Raw genomic sequence first — 21,739 nt, forward strand, 5'->3', positions numbered from 1 at the left:
TGTTCAGAAGTTTGAATCTCATACTGTTTCATGAAAGCACTGTGAGTAAAAGACTGTATCTGCAGCCTCATGACAAACGTATTATACACGTTCAAACACAGTCATTGTAGGAAATGTTTTTCATGACGGGATTGTGACATTCAGACATTAGTGTGATAGATATGATTCACTGACACAGTTGCCGACTAATTTTCACGGGGAGGTGCTTAAGGAAGGTTGATTTGTTGTTAAATGGCGTTCTGATGTCATAGTGTGATGATGTCATTATGTAATCATGCAATCAATGTCAGGGTTTTGCACTGTGACTTTGTTTTATGTTTGTTTCCTGTGTCTAGTGTCAGCACATGGCCTTGTTAGTTATTTTCTCGGCCATGGCCTTTAGCCCCTCCTCCTCGTTTCCTCTTTACCACACCCTCTTGTTACCCTAGCTGGTCTAATTGTGCTCACCTGTCCCTCATGTATTTTCCTCCCTATTTCTAGTGCACCTTACCCTTTTGTGTTTGCTGGTCCGTTGTCATTCTCACCTCCTCTGTCTGTGGATGTGGCTGAATATGTGTCTGTGTCTCCCTGTCTGGTTGGTCTTGTGCCCTTGTTTTTTCTAGTCCTAGTGATTCTATGTTCTTGTCTTGCTCCTTGTTTTAGTAATGTTTAAGTAGCTCCTTGTTTGTTCTTGCCCTTTGCTTTCATTTGTAATATTTATTTAGTTTTCTAGTCTTGATTCTTGGTTTTGTTTGATCATTCTCTTAAGTTAGTTAAATTGGTAATTTCTTATTTTGTTACTTTACTTTTATTAGTTCATTGCTTTATATTATTTGTCCTATCTAGTCTTGTGTTCGAGTTCCTGACCTGTCCCCATGTGTCCTGCCCTGGTTCTACCAGCCTGGCATCTGGTCTGTCTCCAGAGTCAGTGGTCAACAAGTTTCTGAGCTCTAATTTATGGTGCCTTGTGTGGCCTTCTCTATCAACCTGGTCTTGCTGCCCCCTCTGTTGCCAAAGTATTCTGCCAGTTGTTTCCTGAAGCCTTCCCAGTGGTCTTCCCTAGCTGTTCCTGTTTATAGTGTTCCTGTTGTGTTATCTTGTGCACTTCACCACCCTCTTGTATCAGTCTTTTGTCAATAAACCCTTGTTATATCTCACTGCAATTGGGTCCTCCATCCTAGATCCCTGACAATCAATCTCATCTATTATTATTATTATTATTTATTATTATTTTTTTTTAATGTTTTTTTTAATGTTCATTTATATTTGTTCGTAAAATAAACGCATAACAATATTAAAATATAAATAACTATTTTTGTAAATACAACATTGAATTATTGAATACCCATTTTATTATTAAACAGTTTATTATTATTTTGTATTTAGTCTTTCCAGGGTACAACAGATATGTCCTGGAAAATTCAATTTATATATATATATTGTACAGTATACTAACTGATCAACAATCACAGGCTACTAACAAGGTATGTTATAAATGAATAATAAATTATTAATTTGTTATTATTATTATTATCATCAAATTGAACAGTTGCAAATAGCAGCTTACGTGATATGTGCACTGCTTGTCATATTCGGTTTCTTCTTTTTGTGTAATTTAGATGAATAAAATGTGTTCCTTTTATTAAGTCACTTATCAGAAGTAGCGATTTATTTTTTTGCTAGTCGCTTTTGGAAGAAAAGGTTGCTAGGGTAGTATGAAAAGTTGCTAAATCTAGCAACAAAATTGCTAAACTGTCAACACCAGTGTTTTTGAAGTCCTTTAATCAACACACGCTGGTGACGCCTGCTGGTCAGAGCGTGTAAATACAACGACAACAGCCCTAACCTGGGTAAAAACAGCCTTTCCAAACCCATTGCAAATGTTTTTTCTAAAAGTGTTATCTACCAAATGCACTTTACAAAATCAAATACCATTAAATATTAAGTTCCTGTAGCCTATGTGTTATTTTATTCATGTGTAGGGCTTGGCTATTAAAATCTATTAAACACTAATGCTCCTTTAATACAAATGTCATTACAAATTACAAATAACTGCATATGTATAAAATTGATCCGCGGTCAGATGAAATGTGTTTACAAAGATCGCCTTTTAGCGGCGAATCACTGGAATTTTTGATAGCGTTTATGACGTAACGGCTGCTGGTTTAATGAAAACACGTGACTTTGACAGTTCTACAATCACAGGTTTCGAATCTTCACGAAGCAGTGCTTCGAAAGCGTTTGATCTGAATCTAGGGAATTGATTCATTTTGATTTAAAAGGTCATTTAGCAGTGACCGAACAGGCTTTATCCATTTTTACTTTTTGAACATGGTTCTAGTGTAAAGGGAGCTGGACACACACACACACACACACACACACACACACACACACACTTGCATTTAGAATCTCCATTGGCGCAATTTGTGTTATATACTATACAAACAGTATTTTCTGTCGCCCTAGACCTAAACATACCCCTTACAGAAAACTACTGGCAATTTCTAAATGTCATAAAACACAGTTTTGTACGTTTCTAAGCCTTTTGTTTTACAGGGACACAGGAAATGTCCATGTTTACGTTGTAGTACCCATGTCATTATCCACATGTGTGTCCTCATAAACCATATATACCAGAACACGCAAATACATACACAGTCTTTTCGTTTAAAAGAGAGGTGAATGCATTTATTTAGCAGATTATGCACTTTGTACAAGATAGAAAGCTTGATTTTTGTCTTTTCATAATTATGTATTTTACAAGGTAGAAAAATATAACCACAGGATACAGAATCACGATGACATGATCAACTCTCCTTACAATCAGATGAATACCCTCATCTTCAATTCATTACAGCCTCTGTTAGTCAAATACTATTTGGGCCATGGCCACTTCTAAAACAATGCGTAACAATTATGTCTTTTTGACCCATATGCATAATATAAAAGCAGTAATCGTCCAAATAAAAACTACAAATGAGATGTTCAATCACCTTTCACTTAAAGTTTAACTCTCTGCGTTTCAGAATTAGCAAAATGGTTTTAACCAACAAGCTATTCTACTTAGTAGAAAATGTGTACAAAAGTTAATGTCTCTTGCTTAAAGCTATGGTTATAATTGTGTATAAAATATTTAATTCATACATTTATAAACCAGGTTCCCCTTTTGTTTCAGTAAAAACATAGTGCTCAATATCACTCGACTGTACAAGGATGCAGTAAAATGACCCAGAAATACAACTAAAATACAATACCAAATCTTTTCTGAAAGCACTATTCGTGCCACAATATTAGTGGCAAAGTTGTGAAAATAGGCATCTTATATATATATATATATATATATATATATATATATATATATATATATATATATATATATATATATATATATATATATATATATATATATATATATATATATATATATATATATATATCCCTTAGCAAGGTCCTACAGTGGTATCATAAAATGCAATTAAAACTAATAAAAGTTTTAGTCTGCTATGAATTGGACAGCCATATTAATTTTCTTACAAGCTAGTCTAATATCTCACTGAACACTGAAAAAATCGTTTTCTTCATCAGCATTTTGTCTTGTTTTCCAGTAAATTGATTAAACCTTCTTAGGATACATTAACATTAATTGATTTCCTTTCAGAAGATTATTTTAAATGAAATGCAATTTCTTCTGGAAATGTAAACTTTTAGCAAAATGTTATATATTCTCTAAATACATTAATCTTGTTTTAGGGATGTTAAAATATTTTACAGAAAAGAAGACAAAATCCTGATTTAAAAAAGTTATTTTTTTTTCTTTTACAGTGAAGGCAACATGCCCACAGATGTGTACAATCTGTAGATGAGAAGTATATTTCTGCTCATATTTGTGCTGAAGTGAAAAGAGTACAATATGATCTCGTTAGCAGCATCATTAGTGTTTCAGCTCGACTGTCCGACTGTTATTAACGAGTTACAGACCGTATTCACTTATAGCAACTCTTCTAGAATGGCTCATATGTGTTGTAACAGTCTGCCAATGGAGTGTGTCAAGAACGAAGATGAATAAAAGAGGAAAAGGTGATGCACTGAACATCCTCAGCACACAGAGTCAGTGCTGGCAGGCAGCCGTCCGCTGCGTCTGGCCTCTTTCTCACGCTTTTCCCGCTGTTTCTCCATCTTCTCTTGTGCTTTCCTCATCTCCTTCAGTTTCTTCTTGATGGTGGCTCGATCATTCTGACTGGAAACACCCAGAGCCTGTGGAGAGCATTGCAAACCATCAAGTGTGTCAGCAGATGATCTTGCAGTGATCTTAATGCACTTTTAAAAATGTAGAATATTGTATTGTATTGTAGAGTATTAAAATGAGCCAACATAAAAAGATATTTCTAATTACAATACATGCACATGTATTCAAGGCTACACTAATGCCAGATTAGAAACAGTTCTCTTTCAAGTATATCCATCTATGAGAGCACATCCCGCTTGCTCACCTTGAGTCTGTCACTGTCCAGATTGAGGAGCTGCTGTCCATCGATGGCCTGTGTGCTGAACTCAGGTGTGTACTGATCCATGTTCATACCCATCAGCCAATGACACACCTGCTGGGACGTCCAATCAGAGACGGGACGGTTCTGCCAGTGATACTCCTTCCCTCCAGAACAAGGCTCCTCATCATCCAGCATCTAATACACACACATATCAGCCAGGTGAATCTCACGGTCCTAGAAACAGGCATCATTTAATTTAATGCACCTACTGTAGAATATATGAATGAATGTGGGATGATTTCTGTGCACAGGAGATGAACATGAAGCATGCATCTGATCCTCTCTGTCATGCAAAACAAACACTCATGTGATCAGCCACATGAAAACAGACAGTGAACATCATCAGCACACGCATGCAACACAAGAACGACACGAGCGAAACGCCAGAGGCACGAGACAACACTTGAGCTTCCAGACGGCCTGTTTATGGCAGGAAACCCATGCAAACGAACGGCGGTGAGAGCGTAATGTCTAATCTGCACTCACCTCGCTGGAGGAGAAGGTTAATGTATGAGAGCGGCCCGACAGCTTGGGCTCCACCACCAGCCCAGAAAAATCGGAAGCAGGACTGCTGGGGTTCGAATCATCTAGCACTGACAAACTCTGGAACGGGCACAGAGAGCGGGATTTGTTATCCAAACAAGGATTTGGGGAGCTTCAGCTCTTTAAACCAAAAGAATGAGCATCAGAGAAAAGAACTTGTCAGGGAGTGTAACATCATCAACAGTTCTAAAAACTGACTAGAAGAAGTGTCAGACCGATACACTGATTAATCAACAAACACCGACTGCAAGTAGACATTAGCTGTTTTCTATGGAAGCAAATAAAATGTATGGGCTTTTTTATTGCAATTGAGAGTTTATAAAGTCAAAATTTTAAGATATAAGTCGCAATTCTGAGAAAAAAGTCAGAATTGCGAGATATAAACTCGTGGTTATCATAAAAACTTCAGAATTGCGAGATATAAACTCACAATTGCAAGAAAAAATTCTGAATTGCGAGATATAACTCGTGGTTATCATAAAAACTTCAGAATTGCGAGATATAAACTCACAATTGCGAGAAAAAATTCTGAATTGCGAGATATAACTCGTGGTTATCATAAAAACTTCAGAATTGCGAGATATAAACTCACAATTCCGAGAAAAAGTCTGAATTAAGAGATATAAACTCACAATTGCGAGAAAAAATTCTGAATTGCGAGATATAACTCGTGGTTATCATAAAAACTTCAGAATTGCGAGATATAAACTCACAATTCCGAGAAAAAGTCTGAATTACGATATAAAGTCGCAACTCTGACTTTTTCCTTGCAATGATATTAAAGCTAACATTTCTGAGAAAAAACTCAGAAATGTGAGATAAAAAGCCGCAATTACCTTTTTTTTTATTTAGTGGCAGAAACGGGCTTCCATAGTTTTCACATATTTTGAGTCATAAGAAATATTAATTATTTAAAAGTATTGACACTGGACATGATACAGATTTCATGAATCAGTCTGATTCAAATTCACAAGCTCTTGATTCAATCCGATTTTGATCTCGATTTGATTAATTTGGTTGTAAACAGCATCAGCTAGAGTACATATAAATCTGTAAGAATAGTTCATCCAAAAATGAAAATGGTCATCATTTACTCATCCTCATGTCGTACCAAATATGTATGAGTTTCATTCTTGCGCTGAACAAAAGAAGATATTTTGTAGAACCCACTGACTTCCATAGTAGGGAAAGAAATAATATTGAAGTCAATAGGGACCCATGAGCTGTTTAATTACCAGCATTCTTAAAAATATATTATTTTATGTTCACCATAAGAAAGAAACTTATACATACTCATACATAAAGGTTCAAATTAAACTATACAATTGCTTTTTTTTTTTTTTACATAACACTCAAATAAAACAGAGCTGCTGGTTCATTAAAATGAAGATCAATTCAAATAGTGTAATCAAAAACCAGTCACGCAAAACCTATTAATATAGCATTATATTGGGTATTTACAACTCATATCGTCAATCACCACCTACCTACAACTACTTTTTAGTGACAGCTACAACTTAATAGACTAAACCCAACCCAATCTCACATGAAAATGCAACTATTTTTTGAGGTGAAGAGTTCATATGAATTTGTACGATGTATAATTTTTATTAGGAGTGTAACGGTACACAAATTTGTGATGAAAATTTTCAGTATGGGTCTTTCGGTTCGGCATGAACAAATTTTTTATTTTTTTGAGGAAATTCAACAATAGATGCTTCTATGACGCTCTTTAATGTGGTGCGACAAATCGCCATATAAACGCCTCGTGAACGTAATCATCCCTTCCTCTTAATACTACTAGTTTAATGTGAAATAAACACGAATGAACATCTCATGCCTCAAGCAATCTCTCAATCAGTGACAAGTCATCAGTGTCCAAGTCTATAAAGAGCATTTCACAAAATATTAGACTATATATATTTTATATTAGTGATGTCTTAATTGTTCAATGAAAGTTTAATAAATAAATCTGTTATGGCAGCCACTGTGTAAATGACCTAGGCCTATTTCAACAACAATTAGAAACTTTATAATTCTGGTACGAGGTACGTACTGAACCGTTATGTTTGTGTACCGTTACACCCTTAATTTTTACAACAAAAAGCATGAAGGTCCCATAAACACAACCATCACTCAGGTGCAAGTAGATCGTACAAAAACATACGAATGAGTTAACAGTTATGTCAATAAGTTGTGAATTTCCATGAGACTGTGTTGACTGAACCAGATAAGCAGTGTAATGCATCTACATGTTGATTTGACACTAAAAGCCTGTATTTAAAGGCTGAAAAAGAAAAAGAGTGAGTGTAAAAATCAAATCTGATTGAATCAGAAGCAGCATCATGCATCTCATTCAACACACACACACACACACACACACACACACACACACACTACTGTGTTTCTATATTAAAGCGTTACACAAGGTTTGATATTTAGCAAGAATTTCACTACATTTCTAAATCGAATTTGACATCTATGAGCACTCATAAGACAAAATATACTGTACCAAATCTAAGGAGCGACTGAACAGAGACGACCAGGAGAGGTTTGTCTGTTCGGGAAGAGGGGGAAATAATATGACTTCAAGGCCTCAAACACACTTCAGCTGGAGCTGATGAAACAGAGAGCGATCAAAGAGCTGCTGAATTCATTTTCTGAGTCTGTTTGCCTCAGGTCGGATGAAAGATCACATCCATATGGCTGCAGGCTTCCTCCTTAGCAACTCACAGTTACAACAAACTAAAGCAAGTCCAGCTGGATGCCAGATATTTGTTGTTTAGTATTTCCTTTAGTTGTGGTTGTTCTCCCATTGACTCATTTTTCACTAGAAATGATCAGCACTAGATAAGAAGCCAATACATACCCTGATCAAAACTTTGGGATCAGGGATTTTATTTTTATTTTTTAAAGAAATTAATACTTTTATTTAGCAAGGATGCATTAAATTGATAAAAAATGACAGTGAATAATTTTACATTATTACCCAAAAATTTTTATTTCAAATAAATTCAGCATATTGGAATTATTTTTGAAGGATCATGTTACAATGAAATCCAGTGAATTCAGTGAAATTCAGATAAAATGTATGCAAGCCTTGGTAAACATAACCGGTCTGAAGTGTACATTTTTTTAAGAGTCTAGTGAGTTTTGTCTGAGATGCAACTATTTGAAAATCTGCAATCTGAGGATGCAAAAAAATCTAAATATTGAGAAAATCATTTTTAAAGTTGTCCAAATGAGTTCTTAGCCATGCTTATTACTAATCAAAAATTAAGTTTTGATATATTTACGGCAGAATATTTACTAAATATCTTCATGGAACATGATCTTTAATTAATATCCTAATGATTTTTGATATGAAATAAAAATCGATAATTTAGACCAATACAATATATTTTTGGCTAGTGCTACAAATCTACCCCTGTGACTTAATATGCTCCAGGGTCACATGTTATTTAGCTCTAGAATTGCAAGGGTCATATTAAGAGTCAGATAAAGAGTCAAGATAATAATGTCAGAATTCACATTCCACATCTGAAGTGTTTTAGAAATAAAGTTCTAAACAAAAGAAAAGTTCTGAAAAAGAATCAATTCGTGGTCATTATGTTTTGGAGATCTATAATAGATCTGGACTAGTTTTAGAACCAATCGTGGAACAGAAGTCCCTGTCACCTTGTTTTTGGAGTTGTGGCTGTGTTCGCTGGCGTCTGCAGCGGTGTGTGGGAGACTGCTGGACGAGGATGACGGATCTCTGTCGCGCTCTTTGTCTTTCTCTCCAAACCAGGAGAAGGGCATGCAGGTTGGGATGGAGGTCATGGACTCTGAAGGGGAGACTCGGGCCCCTGACTCCTCCAGTAACTCCGCTGAACCCCTACAACAACACAACACATTGAGACATGAGGAGAGGGAATACAAGCATTTTACAAGCCTATAGATACTTAATCCAATGGCAAAGTTTTTATTTGTTCAGATAGACGTTTTGATGCATGTGTCTTTAACTAATCTATGACACTTCAACTTTTGCTTAAAAAAAAGTTCAAAGGAGGACATATCTGGTTCCTAACAGAGAGCCAGATTGTTAAAAAAAAAAAGGGATTCACCATTGACAACTAACGTCAAATTAACAAAAATGCCCCACAAATTCAAAATAAAGTGGCACAAATTGCACAATGAAACAACAGATTGCGGCTGTTGCAATCTAGCACTTATTTTTAAATGTATAATTTAAATAAAATGTTGAACCATCAGCTGTTATTGGCAACAGTTTTAAGGATTTTGATTGATTACAGTATTCGGTTAAATATAAGTATTTGACATTAACGATAACACAGATGCAGTCATTAATGTGGTGATAAAAATTGGCCTCACAAATGTAAAAAATGAAAATAAAAATAAAAATTGACCTTGTGGGGACAAGCTGATAAATCATACAGAATGAAGTTTTTTGGCAATCTAAAAATGCAGAAAGTTTTCTTTAAAGAGTAACTAAACCCTACACCAACTTTTTTTAGTTAATGATCTGTAAGAATGGGGCTTTATTAGTGCTGTTCATTGATTCGAGTAACTTTTTTGACATTTGAGTATAAAGTGTTTTAATTCTACAATATATGGTGTAAAAACGTCTGAGTGCTGCCCTCTTCAGGTTGAACGGTGGCTACTGCAGTTGATTTTTCCTATTGGATGTTGCGGTGGCAAGTGACGTAAGCAGTTTGCAGCTCACCACGCCCCTCTGTACGAGCTACCACGCCCTTGGCAGTATAAAACCATCTTGTTCCGTCAAAATCACTGAGTCAGGAGTTGGAATTGCGAGTATTGAAAACGACCAGGATAGACTGTTATAGCATCTATTTAGCATAGCATGTATATAGTTATTTAGATTATTTCGTGTAGCCTATGTAGTTAATTAGCATAGTTGTTAGTATAATGTTAGTATTGTTAGAAGCATAGTTAGTAGCATAGTATTGCATCAGTTAGGATAGCTTCAAGTTGGCGTAGATTCATCTGTATTTAGTACAGTGGTCAGGATGGTACGTATGTGTAGTGTTGCTGGTTGCGACAGCACTGCTGGACTGCATAGTTTTCCAGCAGACTTTACAATTAGGCGCCAATGATTGCATGCACTTGGCCTGGAAGATCGCTACTTCCCGCCTAGAGCTGGAGTGTGCAAACTGTATTTTACGCGTGACTGCTTCTCCAACACAATGGAGGTGGAAAAGGGCTTCTCCACACAGCTCGCGCTGAAAAGCGTCGCGGTGCGGGAGTTAAGACTGCAGTTTGAGCCAGCGGCTCGAATTGATATGGCTCAGGCTACAGACACCTCGACATCATCCACTTTCAGGTGAAGGTGGGGGAGAAAAGTCCTCTACTTCAAATGAACGCTCCGTTGCAAAGCTACTTGCGTCACTACAGTCATACCCACAACTCTCCATTTTAGCGACTCTGACAGCAGCTGTCAATCAATCCGTCACTGCGGGTCTGCAGGTTCACGCCCCACGCACTTAGCCCCGCCCTCGGTTCATCCCCTCTATCTCCGCTGTGCTCTGCCCACTTTTCAGCATTTTTCAAATATTGCCAGTGGGTGGAGTCAGGCTCTGACCAGGGGTTAAGTTACCCTTTAAGGGGTAGGTTTAGGTGTAAGGTAAGCCAAAATACCGTTTGGAAAGTATAAAAACCAATAAAACATGGAAACAAAACATGTGTGTTCACAGTATGTCTACCTGCTGTCCAGCGATGCCCTCGTAGCTTCTTTGCTTAGCTTTTTCCCCTTTCCTCCTGATTTCCTTAAACCACTCAATCAGAAACAGTCAGAAAAACACATTAATTACAATAACAATCATTAATGAACTTACAATAAGAGCAGAACAAAAGTTCAGTGTAAAGCATTGAGTTCTTTTGTAAAATGCTATGGAGAAACGTATGGAATTCTGCTCTTACCCAAAGTCCGGGAATCTTCTTTTAGTTTTTCCAGCTGCATCATTAGACTCATCTGTAACAAATAAAAGAATTGTGTTAAAATACAAACACAGATAAACTTCTGATTTCCAGGCTAACATGGATCGATTGTCCAGCTTGTTACCTTTGACCTCTTTGCCCTTGCCTTTGGACTCTCTCTTCTTTACATTCCGCAGGAAGCTGGAGGGGGAGGAGTCTTTAGGAGAGGAGAGGGCGGGGCATTGAGGATCCCTCTGCACTGATTGGCTGCTGCTCGTAACAGAATCTTCATCCTTCTGGTGGTTAGAAGGAGAAGATATGGCGACCGGCAGGGACAAACTCTCCTGGACTGATCTCCTACGAGGCGGAGGAGACTCGGGACTCGCAGACTGACTCTCATCATCACCCTGAGGTCAAAAACAATGTTATTGTTCAGAACTGATGCATTGGATTTTTTACAGCGGTCAATTGCTTTCTTGAGCTCTGAGTGACCTGTGGGCTTTTTGCTGGCGAGCTGAGCGTCTCTTTGAGTTTACTGCGGGACGGCGGCTGCCGCTTGGACCTCTGGGCCAGCTGAGCTTTTGCACGATGGACGCTGGTGTCCAAACGCTCCGTCTCAGGAACCACCTCACTCCAGTCCGCTCCTGGAGAACAAAGCATGCTTAACTGACTAAGAGATCCTTTGAAAGCTCTCCAACTGTATGAATTACTGGTCAAGTGAATTCACTGTAGTCACAGCTTCCTCTGACTTCTGTGTGAACAGGGTTTCATTTATCTCTATGCAACTGACAATGGATAATGGACCATCTGGAGACTTAACCACCTGTTTTCTCTCAGGCCTACTCAAAAATTGGGTATGTTAGCTTACTTCAGAACAAGTTTTATTGGTTAATTTTGAGTGCCACTTTGTATAGTGTCCTGTGCTGGGTTTAGTTTCTGCATCTGAAGAAACAGCATCAGTAAACACTGTTGCATAATAATACTGTTGTAGAAGAAACAGCATAATTGATTAATGTTGTAAGATATGTACAAGCAGTTATTAAAATAAGATGCATGCTTGGGGAAGGGATGTTTTATCTCATGGATGCTTTTTCTCACAGACATGATGCAATGCAATGCAATCAAAAAAAAAAAAAAAAAAAAAAGAATCCTATAAATTCGCCAATAAAAACAACAGCCTAGTGTTTTAAAAAATGACTACCCTTAAATAATAACCAAGATTTAAAAAGACCCAGGACTTAACTATTTTATATGTGAAAAGTCAACTGCATTCTTATTTAGCATAATCATTTACATTTTACATTTACATTTAATCATTTAGCAGACGCTTTTATCCAAAGCGACTTACAAATGAGAACAATAGAAGCAGTCAGGTCAACAAGAGAACAACAACAGTATACAAGTGCCAAGACTGAAGTCTCAGTTAGTCTAGTATAGAACGCATAGGTAGGTGGGAAATTATGCATATATTTCATGTTGCTGTTCCTCTCTGCAGCAGTATTTATGTTTCTATGACTGAGCCCAACTGGTTTTCACCTCTTACAACTTCAGTCTGGGCTCAGCATGATATTACAATCAATTAATCCTGCTTGGATTTAGACAGCCATTAAGAAGCATTGAGATCTTATACTCACCCAGCAGAACTGAATCTGCAGACTTACTGCCCGACAGTGGAGACTCATGACGACCGCTGCCAGATTCAAGCTTTGCCAGCTACACACAGAGACAGATCAATAGGTAGGAATCAGAGAAGATGAAAGCATGCAAGTTCATTTCTGCTGTCACTGATAAGTGAAGTGTGTTCTCACCCTGCGCTGCAGATCCTCTATATGAGTTTTATACTTGGCCTCTCTCTCCTCCAGAGATCTCCGTAAGTCCTCCTCCCTCTGCTCATGCTCCGCCTCTCTGCAACACACACACACACACACACACACACACACACACACACACACACACACACACACACACACACACACACACACACACACACACAGCTAATTAGAATGTCTGTTTCTAAATTCTGAAATGTTATGTTTAGATATGCAAATGATGCATTATCTCATTTAATTTCCAGAACAGAAATCTGAACACTAGATAAAGTGAAGTTCGTAATTCTGGTTTCATTTTGTTGACATACTGGAGGTAAATGTCATTTATAACAACTTTGTACTGGGAAACTGAGAAGGAAATTTGAAGAATACAATACTGTGAAAACATACTTTGACTAGGGGCTGCCACAAAGGACAAAAAAGTGCTATTAATGTTCCAAAAAGCCCAAGTTCATGCGAATCACAGACTATATGCACATAGCATTTTGAAGTTATTACAATGAAAACATTGCATGGTGATCACAAAGCAGTTAAACTTTATACTAAAGGAAAGCTTAGTGCTGACGTCAGCACTCACTTCTGCTGATAGTCCTTGAGCAGTTTCTTGGCTTTGCTGTATTTTTTATCCAGCGCTTCATATTGGCTCTGCGTGTCATTGAGCTGTTCGTCGATGCTCTTACAGAGAGCCTGAGCCTCCAGCCAGTTCTTCTCCATCTGAGCGATTCTCTCCGAGTTCTCCTGAACGCTACTCTCTAACTGAGCTTCCCTCTCTTCCCACGCCGCACGCTCCTCTGACGACTCTCTCAACTACAGCATCAACAGAACCTGATCAGTTAAAACACACGGGGAATGCTGTATGTTGGATATAAATGGATAAGAATGTTCAGAAGTCCGTACTCTCTCTTTCAGTTCATCTACTTCGGCTTCTGCAATGGTGTGTTTTATCTGGAGCTGAAATTAAAACAGAATACAGTTTATACTAAATTAAGAAATCTTCAATGGCAATCTGATATAAATAATGGCTTGTTTCCACTGAGTGGTACAGTTCAGTACAGTACGCAATTATGTCCATTTCCATTGTCAGAAATTGTGAATGGTACCAAAATAGCTGTACCAAGCCACATTTTTGGTACCCTTCCATTGGTGTACTTACATAGACTGTATACTGACCCGTACAGTGAAATGAAAAGCACCTCTTTAAATCTGAACGTTAGTTGAGCGGCGTCCATGTCTGACGGCAGGAACATGTCCTCGCTCTCGGGCAGATTGTACACTTCCACATTCCTCCTGCCGAAGCTCGAACCAAGGATGCCTTCCTCCTCCTCATCCTCGTAGTGCTCGTCCTGTCATGACATCAGAGACACAGACATGATGTAAACGCAAAAAACAAAAACAAAACAAGAAACAGCCAGTCCAGAAACAGAGCAACGTTAAGAAATAAGTACAATGAAAATCGTGAAAACATTTCAGAATTCAAAAGCTTAACATATGGGTACTAAAAACACAGTGGTTTAACCCCGCTATGATTTAGAAACAGACTCTTGAATCTGTTTCCTCATTCAGCATGGTGGATTTTTACATATTTTTGCATACTTGTGAACATTCATCAACGAAGTTCTGGCAGAAAAAAGTCTGAAGGTGTTTCTGTGCAGGATTCCAGTCTAAACGTGCAGCCAAATTAGAAAAACTTTGCAGGAAAACAACAGGAGGCACATTTTCAATAGCGCAGCAATGCACAAAGCACATGCAGCTCACACACAACTTATTTACAATGTGTCAGCACTGATTTGAGAAACTGACCATGAGTTGTGTGTGTGACTGACCTCTTCAGTGGACTGCTCGTACGTGTCGTCCACCTGCTGCTGCTGCCGCTCCTGCTCCAGGGTTTCACTGATCAGGCGTGCCACCTCACTCTGAACACCTGGCTTCTCTCGGCCAATCAGAAACCTGAACGGCATGATTGACAGGTGAGCAAGGATGGAAACCAAACGTATGATGATCTGCATACATCAGGTAGAGAGGAAACAACGGAGCCTGTGTGAGTGTGTGCATTGTTTATTTGCATGTAATGAACCCGTAACCTTTAGTCCAGAGCAGAGGTGTCCAAACCTGCTCCTGGAGAGCTACCTTCCTGCAGTCTTACAGATCCAGAACCTACAGTTCTTTACATGCAATCTAGCAATCACACAGTTTACTATGCCAAAAGCTGACTGGCTTTTGCTCAATATTTAAATTGTCTGGTTTAGTGTTCACTGCAAGCTGGTGCTGAAGCACAGAAACCCTCCACCTCCCTCAGCTCCACCTGTCTATCATTCACACATGTCTTTTATGGTCACAGCAGCGTGTCTTTGTATCTGTTAGCAGTAGCAAGTCCATATTTGCTCTGCAGCAGTGCATGCAGCAGATCTAGTCTGTTAAATACATCAAACACAAACAGTCATGTGTTTATGCATGCTTAAAAGATTTGTCACGATTGAACTGTAACTGTAACTGAAAAAATCTAATTCTATGACAATAGTGCAGCCCACACAACATCTATTACTAGATGTGTAAACAATATTTTTCAGTTCTCTCATAAATCCTCTACCCCATAAGAGAAGACCTGATGTTTATGTAACTGATAAGACAGAGCAGGACCAACCTTACAGTTCCCTTCGTGTTCTTCAGGACGGTTGCAGCAAAGAGTTGTGTCACACCAACCAGACTGATGCCATCCACCTCCACAATCTGATCATTCACCTGGATCCTGGAACAGAATATGACCATCTTTAAGATGTTAAAAAAATATATTTATTTCATACAGTATGTCTCTTAAAGCAACTGTGAAATAACTATTATTAGTAATAAAACAGGAATGGGATTGTAGTGTTTTAGTGTAAAGTAGTGTTTTAGATATGCTTGCCTAAAAGTGTGGATAGAGTTTTCTTTAAAGTGGTATCTGCTCTCCATATGATAGTGTTGCACGATATAATGGAACTAAAAATGTATCGTTTTAAAAACGGTACGATTCTGCATTTTACTAGTACCGCTTTAGCTTGAAATAAATATTACATAATGTAAATATACTTACCACTAATGAAAATATTAATCAATATTTAAGGAATATTTACCAGAAAAAAAAATATTTACCGGAATTTAATTTATATACACGGTGCGTCCGAAAAAAAATAATAATTATAAAATAGAATTCATCTTTATAAAATAATTAAACATGCTTTTGATTATTACAATTCATATGAAACTATTAAAATGGAATCCAGAAAATGAATGGGAAACCGATCCAAAGAATACAAATATAACTGATATAATATAATAAAACATATTTCATAGGGCCTTAAAGTGTATTATTATTAAATTTTTAATAAATTGATGTTAAACTGTGTAAGCTTTATGATTTCAATTAATTAGACATGCTTATTGATTAATATGTTTTAATGTAACCATTTTGGTAAAATTAAAACAGAAAAAATGGAATCTAGAAAAAGATTCTCTAAACAGAGAAAAAAAAAGGAATTTGGGAAGAAATAAAATGGATGTAGGGCCCTATAATACATGTCACATCCTATATCACACTTCTCTGGGCAAGGCACAGACTGCTAACACTTCTCACATCTAATCTGACCCACTAACTATACATCATAACATGTTTATGACAGAGATCCAGCTGGGTCACTTTTTCCAGACAGCAATAAGCATTTCAGACAAAGTCGGCAGTTGGCAGCGAGTGCTGAGATTCACAGGAAAGAGGAAGAGTGTGTTTTCTGCTCTGTGACACAGTCATAAATGCAGTGGTTTGGACAGAATGTTAAACAGCCCAACAGACAGATCAAACATGTGTGTCCTGCTCCAGCTGCCCTCAGGAAGCAGCACATGAAGACATGCCCAACACTACTGCAGCTGCAGATCACCCCAAACAGGGCTCGCCAGAATATATACACACACTAGGCCTGGTAATTTAACGCGTTATTAGATTGATTATGGAAAAAAAACAACGCGTTAAAATTATTAGCGCATTTGACGCACTTGTCCCGTCCAATACATGTGTGGATCATCTGCCATTCACCAAGTCAATTGATGTCTAATATGAGGCAGAGCAACAACTTACAGTGTGATGGAGCCTAGAGAAAATCCCTAAAATTCAAGATATGGGGCAAAACGCCCATTTGAGATTGTCTCATATTTACATCACATAGTTAATAAATATCACACGAGCTGTAGGCTAAGTGCAATATCACTCTAGTGTAAATGTGATACTCATCTTATACAACAGTTCATTAAGAAGTTAATAATGTGATATTTTAGACGCAATGTTGTCTGTTTTGCTCAATTTTGCCAACCAGAAGATAAAGATAAAGCAGAACTGTTAATCTTCGAGCAACCCACAGCGGAATTTCATTTCTTAATCCATGTTTTGAATGAATTTGTTCTATTTTTTTAACGAATTTGGTCTGCTCGCTGCACAGACCGATCGGAGTATCATCATGAGATCAAAGTACCACGGTATCAGTCTGATAATGATGACTCGCTTCAAGTCGAACAAGCCTAATGATTCAATGAACCATTCATGAAGAACCCTTTACTTCCCTCCTGAATGAATCAGCCATTTGAACGAATCGAATGAATAAATGACTCAATGACTTAATCATTAAGACATTTGCCACCTGGCAGTTTTAGTTTATTATTTAGAGTATCATTTCATCAAAGAAAAAATTTCATATTTTTATAGTAATAATAATAAAATTAAGAAAATAAATTATTAAAGTTATAGTTCATACCAACCAAAAATGACAATTCTGTCATCATTTATTCACATGGTCCAAAAGAGTTGGCTATATGTAATAAATTTGATCAACTTTTTGTAATCTCTGTTTGATGCTTTAACACAACAATGACTTTAAATTATCTTTTGGGAGTAATTTCTCCAAATTTGATTTGTGAGATAAATTTGATTAATTAATTACCACATCATGTTATTAATTGGATTAAAAAATGTAATCGCTTACAAGCCCTAATATATACACATGTTTTTGACATGCTCACGAAGGCTGCATTTATTTGATAGAAATACAGTAAAAACAGCAAGATTGTGAGATATTAATTTTTTTATTTAAAGTTTTAACTTTGAAGACTGGAGTAATGATGCTGAAAATTCAGCTTTGATCACAGGACACTGTCACATGATCTTCAGAAATCATACTAATATGCTGCTCAAGAAACATTTCTGATTATTATCAATGTTGCGCTGCTGTTTAATATTGTTGTGGAAACCATGATACATTTTTAATAAATAACAAAAGAACAGCAATTTTTGATACAGAGTTGTTTTGTAACAGTCTTAGAGTTTTATTTAATTTAATGTGTCTTTGCTGAATAAAATGATGCTTCTCTCAAGGAAAAAGACTGATGAAGACAATATTACAAGCTCACAGTATCGGAGCCAGTTGATCTTACTTTTCCAAGCAATCAAGACCTGTTTTTTCATCTAATGGATCCACAGTGAATCCATTCACTCCACGGTGAATCTCTGCTTGTTCTAAGAAATTCTACTCTGCTGGTCCAAATGTTTATTCTTTCGTTTGATCTTAAGATCACCTCACCTGCCATCTCTCTCTGCAGCTCCGTCCTGCGTGATGGTCTTGACGAAGATGCCCAGTTTCTCCAGACCCTGATCTGCTCCAACACCCATCCCTATAATACTGATCCCCAGCCCTTTATCACCTACACGAAGACAAGAGAGAGATAGAGAGAGAGAGGGACAGAAAATTTGGTTTGCCTTCATAATTATTTTTTCATTGACTTTGTAATTGTGCAATTATTGATGCAGACATACTCTAAAATGTCCAGCTTCTCCACATTGCAAACAGGCCATTTATCATTAACATATGACATTTACATATTAATACATGTTCAGAGATCAGCGTCTTGGCAGGGATGTCCCTACATGCATAATGGAGATCATTTACTTACAGACATTACATACAAAGGTGCAGTTTACCATTGCTCTGTGATATTTCATGGCCAAATCCAGTGATTTCAATAGAAATCTGCCACATTGATCAATAAAAAAAACTTGGTTTGAAAGTGATTTCCGTTTGACCTGTGCTTCATACTTCCTTAAACTATTGACAATGGACCTATTTTTGCCCACAAAATTTTGCTACCTTTAAAGGTAGAGTGGCAGAAACAATCTGTTTAATTCTAAGGCTCAGTAAGATGGAAAAGTGAGCATGAAAACTAAATAGTGCATGTTTCTGGTAAAGAAAAAAAACCCTGGGTAAAATTATAAGTCTATGTATGCGCAGAACATGGTGTTTAAAGGTGTCTAGTATGACTGATTTTTAATCACTCAATCTGAGAGAGAGCTGGAGTATTTTGTGAAAGACAACGACTCAACCTTTCTCGATCTCCACGGGAAACACGTCCATCTTCTCCACACGTTTCTCCAGCTCGTACTCGGCAGACGCCGCCACAGGATCCACATCATCGTTCCTGCGGTCGTACTCTTCATTAGAGAACGTGCTGTACACCTGAAAGCCCAGAGAAACAACAGTCAATTACAGCTAATAATACACTAAAACTGTTCATTCACTTTCATAATCTTTTAGAGTGCCTATTACGCATTTTATTAAGATCAAAGCTCTTCCTAGATCACTGGTCAGCATATCGGTTCATGCAAAAACACTGGACATGTCAATGAAACCGAAACATCATAGCTGTACTCAGCTTCTCTACAGTCCTCTCTGCTACAGTATCAGCCCAGTGAAAACAGCTCTTATCTACTACAGAGAAAATCACTTACTGCACACACACAGTCATTTATTAGAGATTTATCCATTCTTTATAGTCCAAAAGTACAGTGTATATATATATATATATATGATGAACTGATGCAGTGTGACTGTCTATAGAAACAGGAAGCTCAAGCAACAATCTCAAACTCAAACACAAACTCAAAAATTCTGACTAAAAAATGTAATAACTTTTTTTGCAGATTAAGGTAAATTATATATATATATATATTTTTTCAATTAAATTACTTAAAAGTTCAATTTACAATTTACAAATTACTTAAAAAAACAATTTACTTAAAAGTTCTCTTCATCCCACAGTTTCATTCCAAAAACAATACAACTTATTTTCATTCGTGGAACATAATGTGAAATACCTAAAGATGAGGGCAAGCAAGAGTAACTGGGACAGAGGTACACTTTTTTAAGCCTCACATACTGGACTAATGTTTTTGTCTTTTAAACATTTAATTATTATTATTTATTTGGAGCCTGACAGTCCCTATGTATGTATGTCCCTACTCAATCATTCATTTTCAAAAAATATTTTTTTTTTATTTGGCAAAACAATCCTCTATTTTACAATAGTTGCCCTTTTTGCTCCAAAGAAGAAATTAAGTCTTACAGGTTTGGAACAATATACAAATTTGAGTAAACAATGACAATTTTCTTTTTTTTTTAGCTGAAGTATCCATCTAAATAGTCTATCAAATGTTTTCTCGATTAATGAAAATAATTAGATGTGTGTGTGTGTGTGTGTGTGTGAGAGAGAGAGAGAAATAGGATTAAGCCTGAGCACTGTGAGAGAGGAACAATAAAACACTGGGTTTGAGTAAAATGATCTCACTGGGCTCCACTAATTATATTTTATCAGTCTGAGAGTAAAAATTTGAGGGGAAACTCAATATAAAATGAATCCAACTGTAGACAGAGTTAAAGTAGCCTAAATAGTATTATTTTGTGGAGAGACACACAGACTGGGCTCCAAAGTTTGAATGAACAAAGTCAAAGCTCAAATCATTGCCAGCTCTTTCTCTAGCTCTCTCTCTCACACACACACACACACACATGCACAGACACGCGTACACACACACGCACACACACACTCAGACATGTTTTATAGTCATGTAATCCACCTAAGAACTACAAACGGTTCCTAAGAAGAAAAGACACAAAGACAGAGATATCATCGCCACTAACCTCTCTTTCTGTGGAAGTTTAGAGGACTTCAACTGCAGATTGAGGGAAAAAGAACAGTTTAGAGGCGTCCAAGGTATTTCGTAATCTTGGTTTATAGCATTGAGGGTTGTGGTTTGAATTAAAGATGCCGATTCAAAATTAATAGCAGAAAAAGAGTCAGTTTATTACTGAGAAGCATCTACATCACAGCACAGAAAACAGCGCTGCTAGTCACTGCAGATGTGCTTAGCTTCTGATGTGATGAATTACATCAGGATATATCAGCATGATGCCAAATTAACTGAAAGTCCAATAACAGCACAGTGGAAGCTCATTGGTTTCAGTCACCATTATGGAGTGAGTACAATGCCATGTTTTTGTCTTTAAAATATTAATTATACAATACAACACAGGGCTGTACAGTGCGAGCATTTCACTCGCATATGCGCCTAAAAAAAGTTTGTGCGAGTAGAAAAAATAAAAAGGGAGCACCGGTGCGACTACGGATTTTAACCCTTTCATTCGCATTTTGCTCCTAAACTAAATCCATACTATGTGTATCAAAGTAGAGTAGCCCACAATTCTCGCGCATCTCTGTATAAAAAATGGACAAGCACTGTCCTACAACTTCTTTTTCACACCTGCAAAACACAGAACTCATGTGATGAGATGCGGTGACGTCGCCCTGCGGCGAGTTTATGAATGAAAACATCCACGCCGCCCGGCCAGCACGGGCGATTCCCCGCCCGCGGAAGTTAAAATTAGGACAGATTGATCTCTCTCTGTGTGTGTGTGTGTGTGTGTGTGTGTGTGTGTGTGTGTGTGTGTGTGTGTGTGTGTGTACGTGTGTACGAGAGGAGGACTAGTTTCTCCACGCCACTGCGGAGTCCGACGATGCGGTGGAGTTGAGCGGAGCGATATCGGTGTGACAGTCGTA

The 21,739-nt window shown here is 37.4% G+C and overlaps 1 protein-coding gene across 1 annotated transcript in view; it reads right to left on the reverse strand.

The window, feature by feature from the left end:
* Positions 1 to 2,639: 2,639 nt before the first annotated feature.
* LOC132094857 (neurabin-1-like) overlaps positions 2,640 to 21,739 on the reverse strand; it is a 41,101-nt gene continuing 22,001 nt past the window's right edge. Inside the window, exons 3-20 of the mRNA XM_059499488.1 lie at positions 19,230 to 19,362; positions 18,433 to 18,553; positions 15,477 to 15,581; positions 14,659 to 14,782; positions 14,029 to 14,178; positions 13,733 to 13,786; positions 13,413 to 13,642; positions 12,815 to 12,911; positions 12,641 to 12,719; positions 11,499 to 11,650; positions 11,152 to 11,413; positions 11,010 to 11,061; positions 10,793 to 10,864; positions 8,748 to 8,946; positions 7,582 to 7,626; positions 5,013 to 5,129; positions 4,470 to 4,661; positions 2,640 to 4,233 (exon numbers count right to left, since the gene is read on the reverse strand). Of these exons, the coding sequence (XP_059355471.1) occupies positions 4,075 to 4,233; positions 4,470 to 4,661; positions 5,013 to 5,129; positions 7,582 to 7,626; positions 8,748 to 8,946; positions 10,793 to 10,864; positions 11,010 to 11,061; positions 11,152 to 11,413; positions 11,499 to 11,650; positions 12,641 to 12,719; positions 12,815 to 12,911; positions 13,413 to 13,642; positions 13,733 to 13,786; positions 14,029 to 14,178; positions 14,659 to 14,782; positions 15,477 to 15,581; positions 18,433 to 18,553; positions 19,230 to 19,362 (2,343 nt within the window). The 3' untranslated portion in view covers positions 2,640 to 4,074. The remainder of the gene's footprint in view (positions 4,234 to 4,469; positions 4,662 to 5,012; positions 5,130 to 7,581; positions 7,627 to 8,747; positions 8,947 to 10,792; positions 10,865 to 11,009; positions 11,062 to 11,151; positions 11,414 to 11,498; positions 11,651 to 12,640; positions 12,720 to 12,814; positions 12,912 to 13,412; positions 13,643 to 13,732; positions 13,787 to 14,028; positions 14,179 to 14,658; positions 14,783 to 15,476; positions 15,582 to 18,432; positions 18,554 to 19,229; positions 19,363 to 21,739) is intronic.

The sequence above is a fragment of the Carassius carassius genome, chromosome 19, assembly GCF_963082965.1.
Source record: "Carassius carassius chromosome 19, fCarCar2.1, whole genome shotgun sequence".
Lineage (NCBI taxonomy): Eukaryota > Metazoa > Chordata > Actinopteri > Cypriniformes > Cyprinidae > Carassius > Carassius carassius.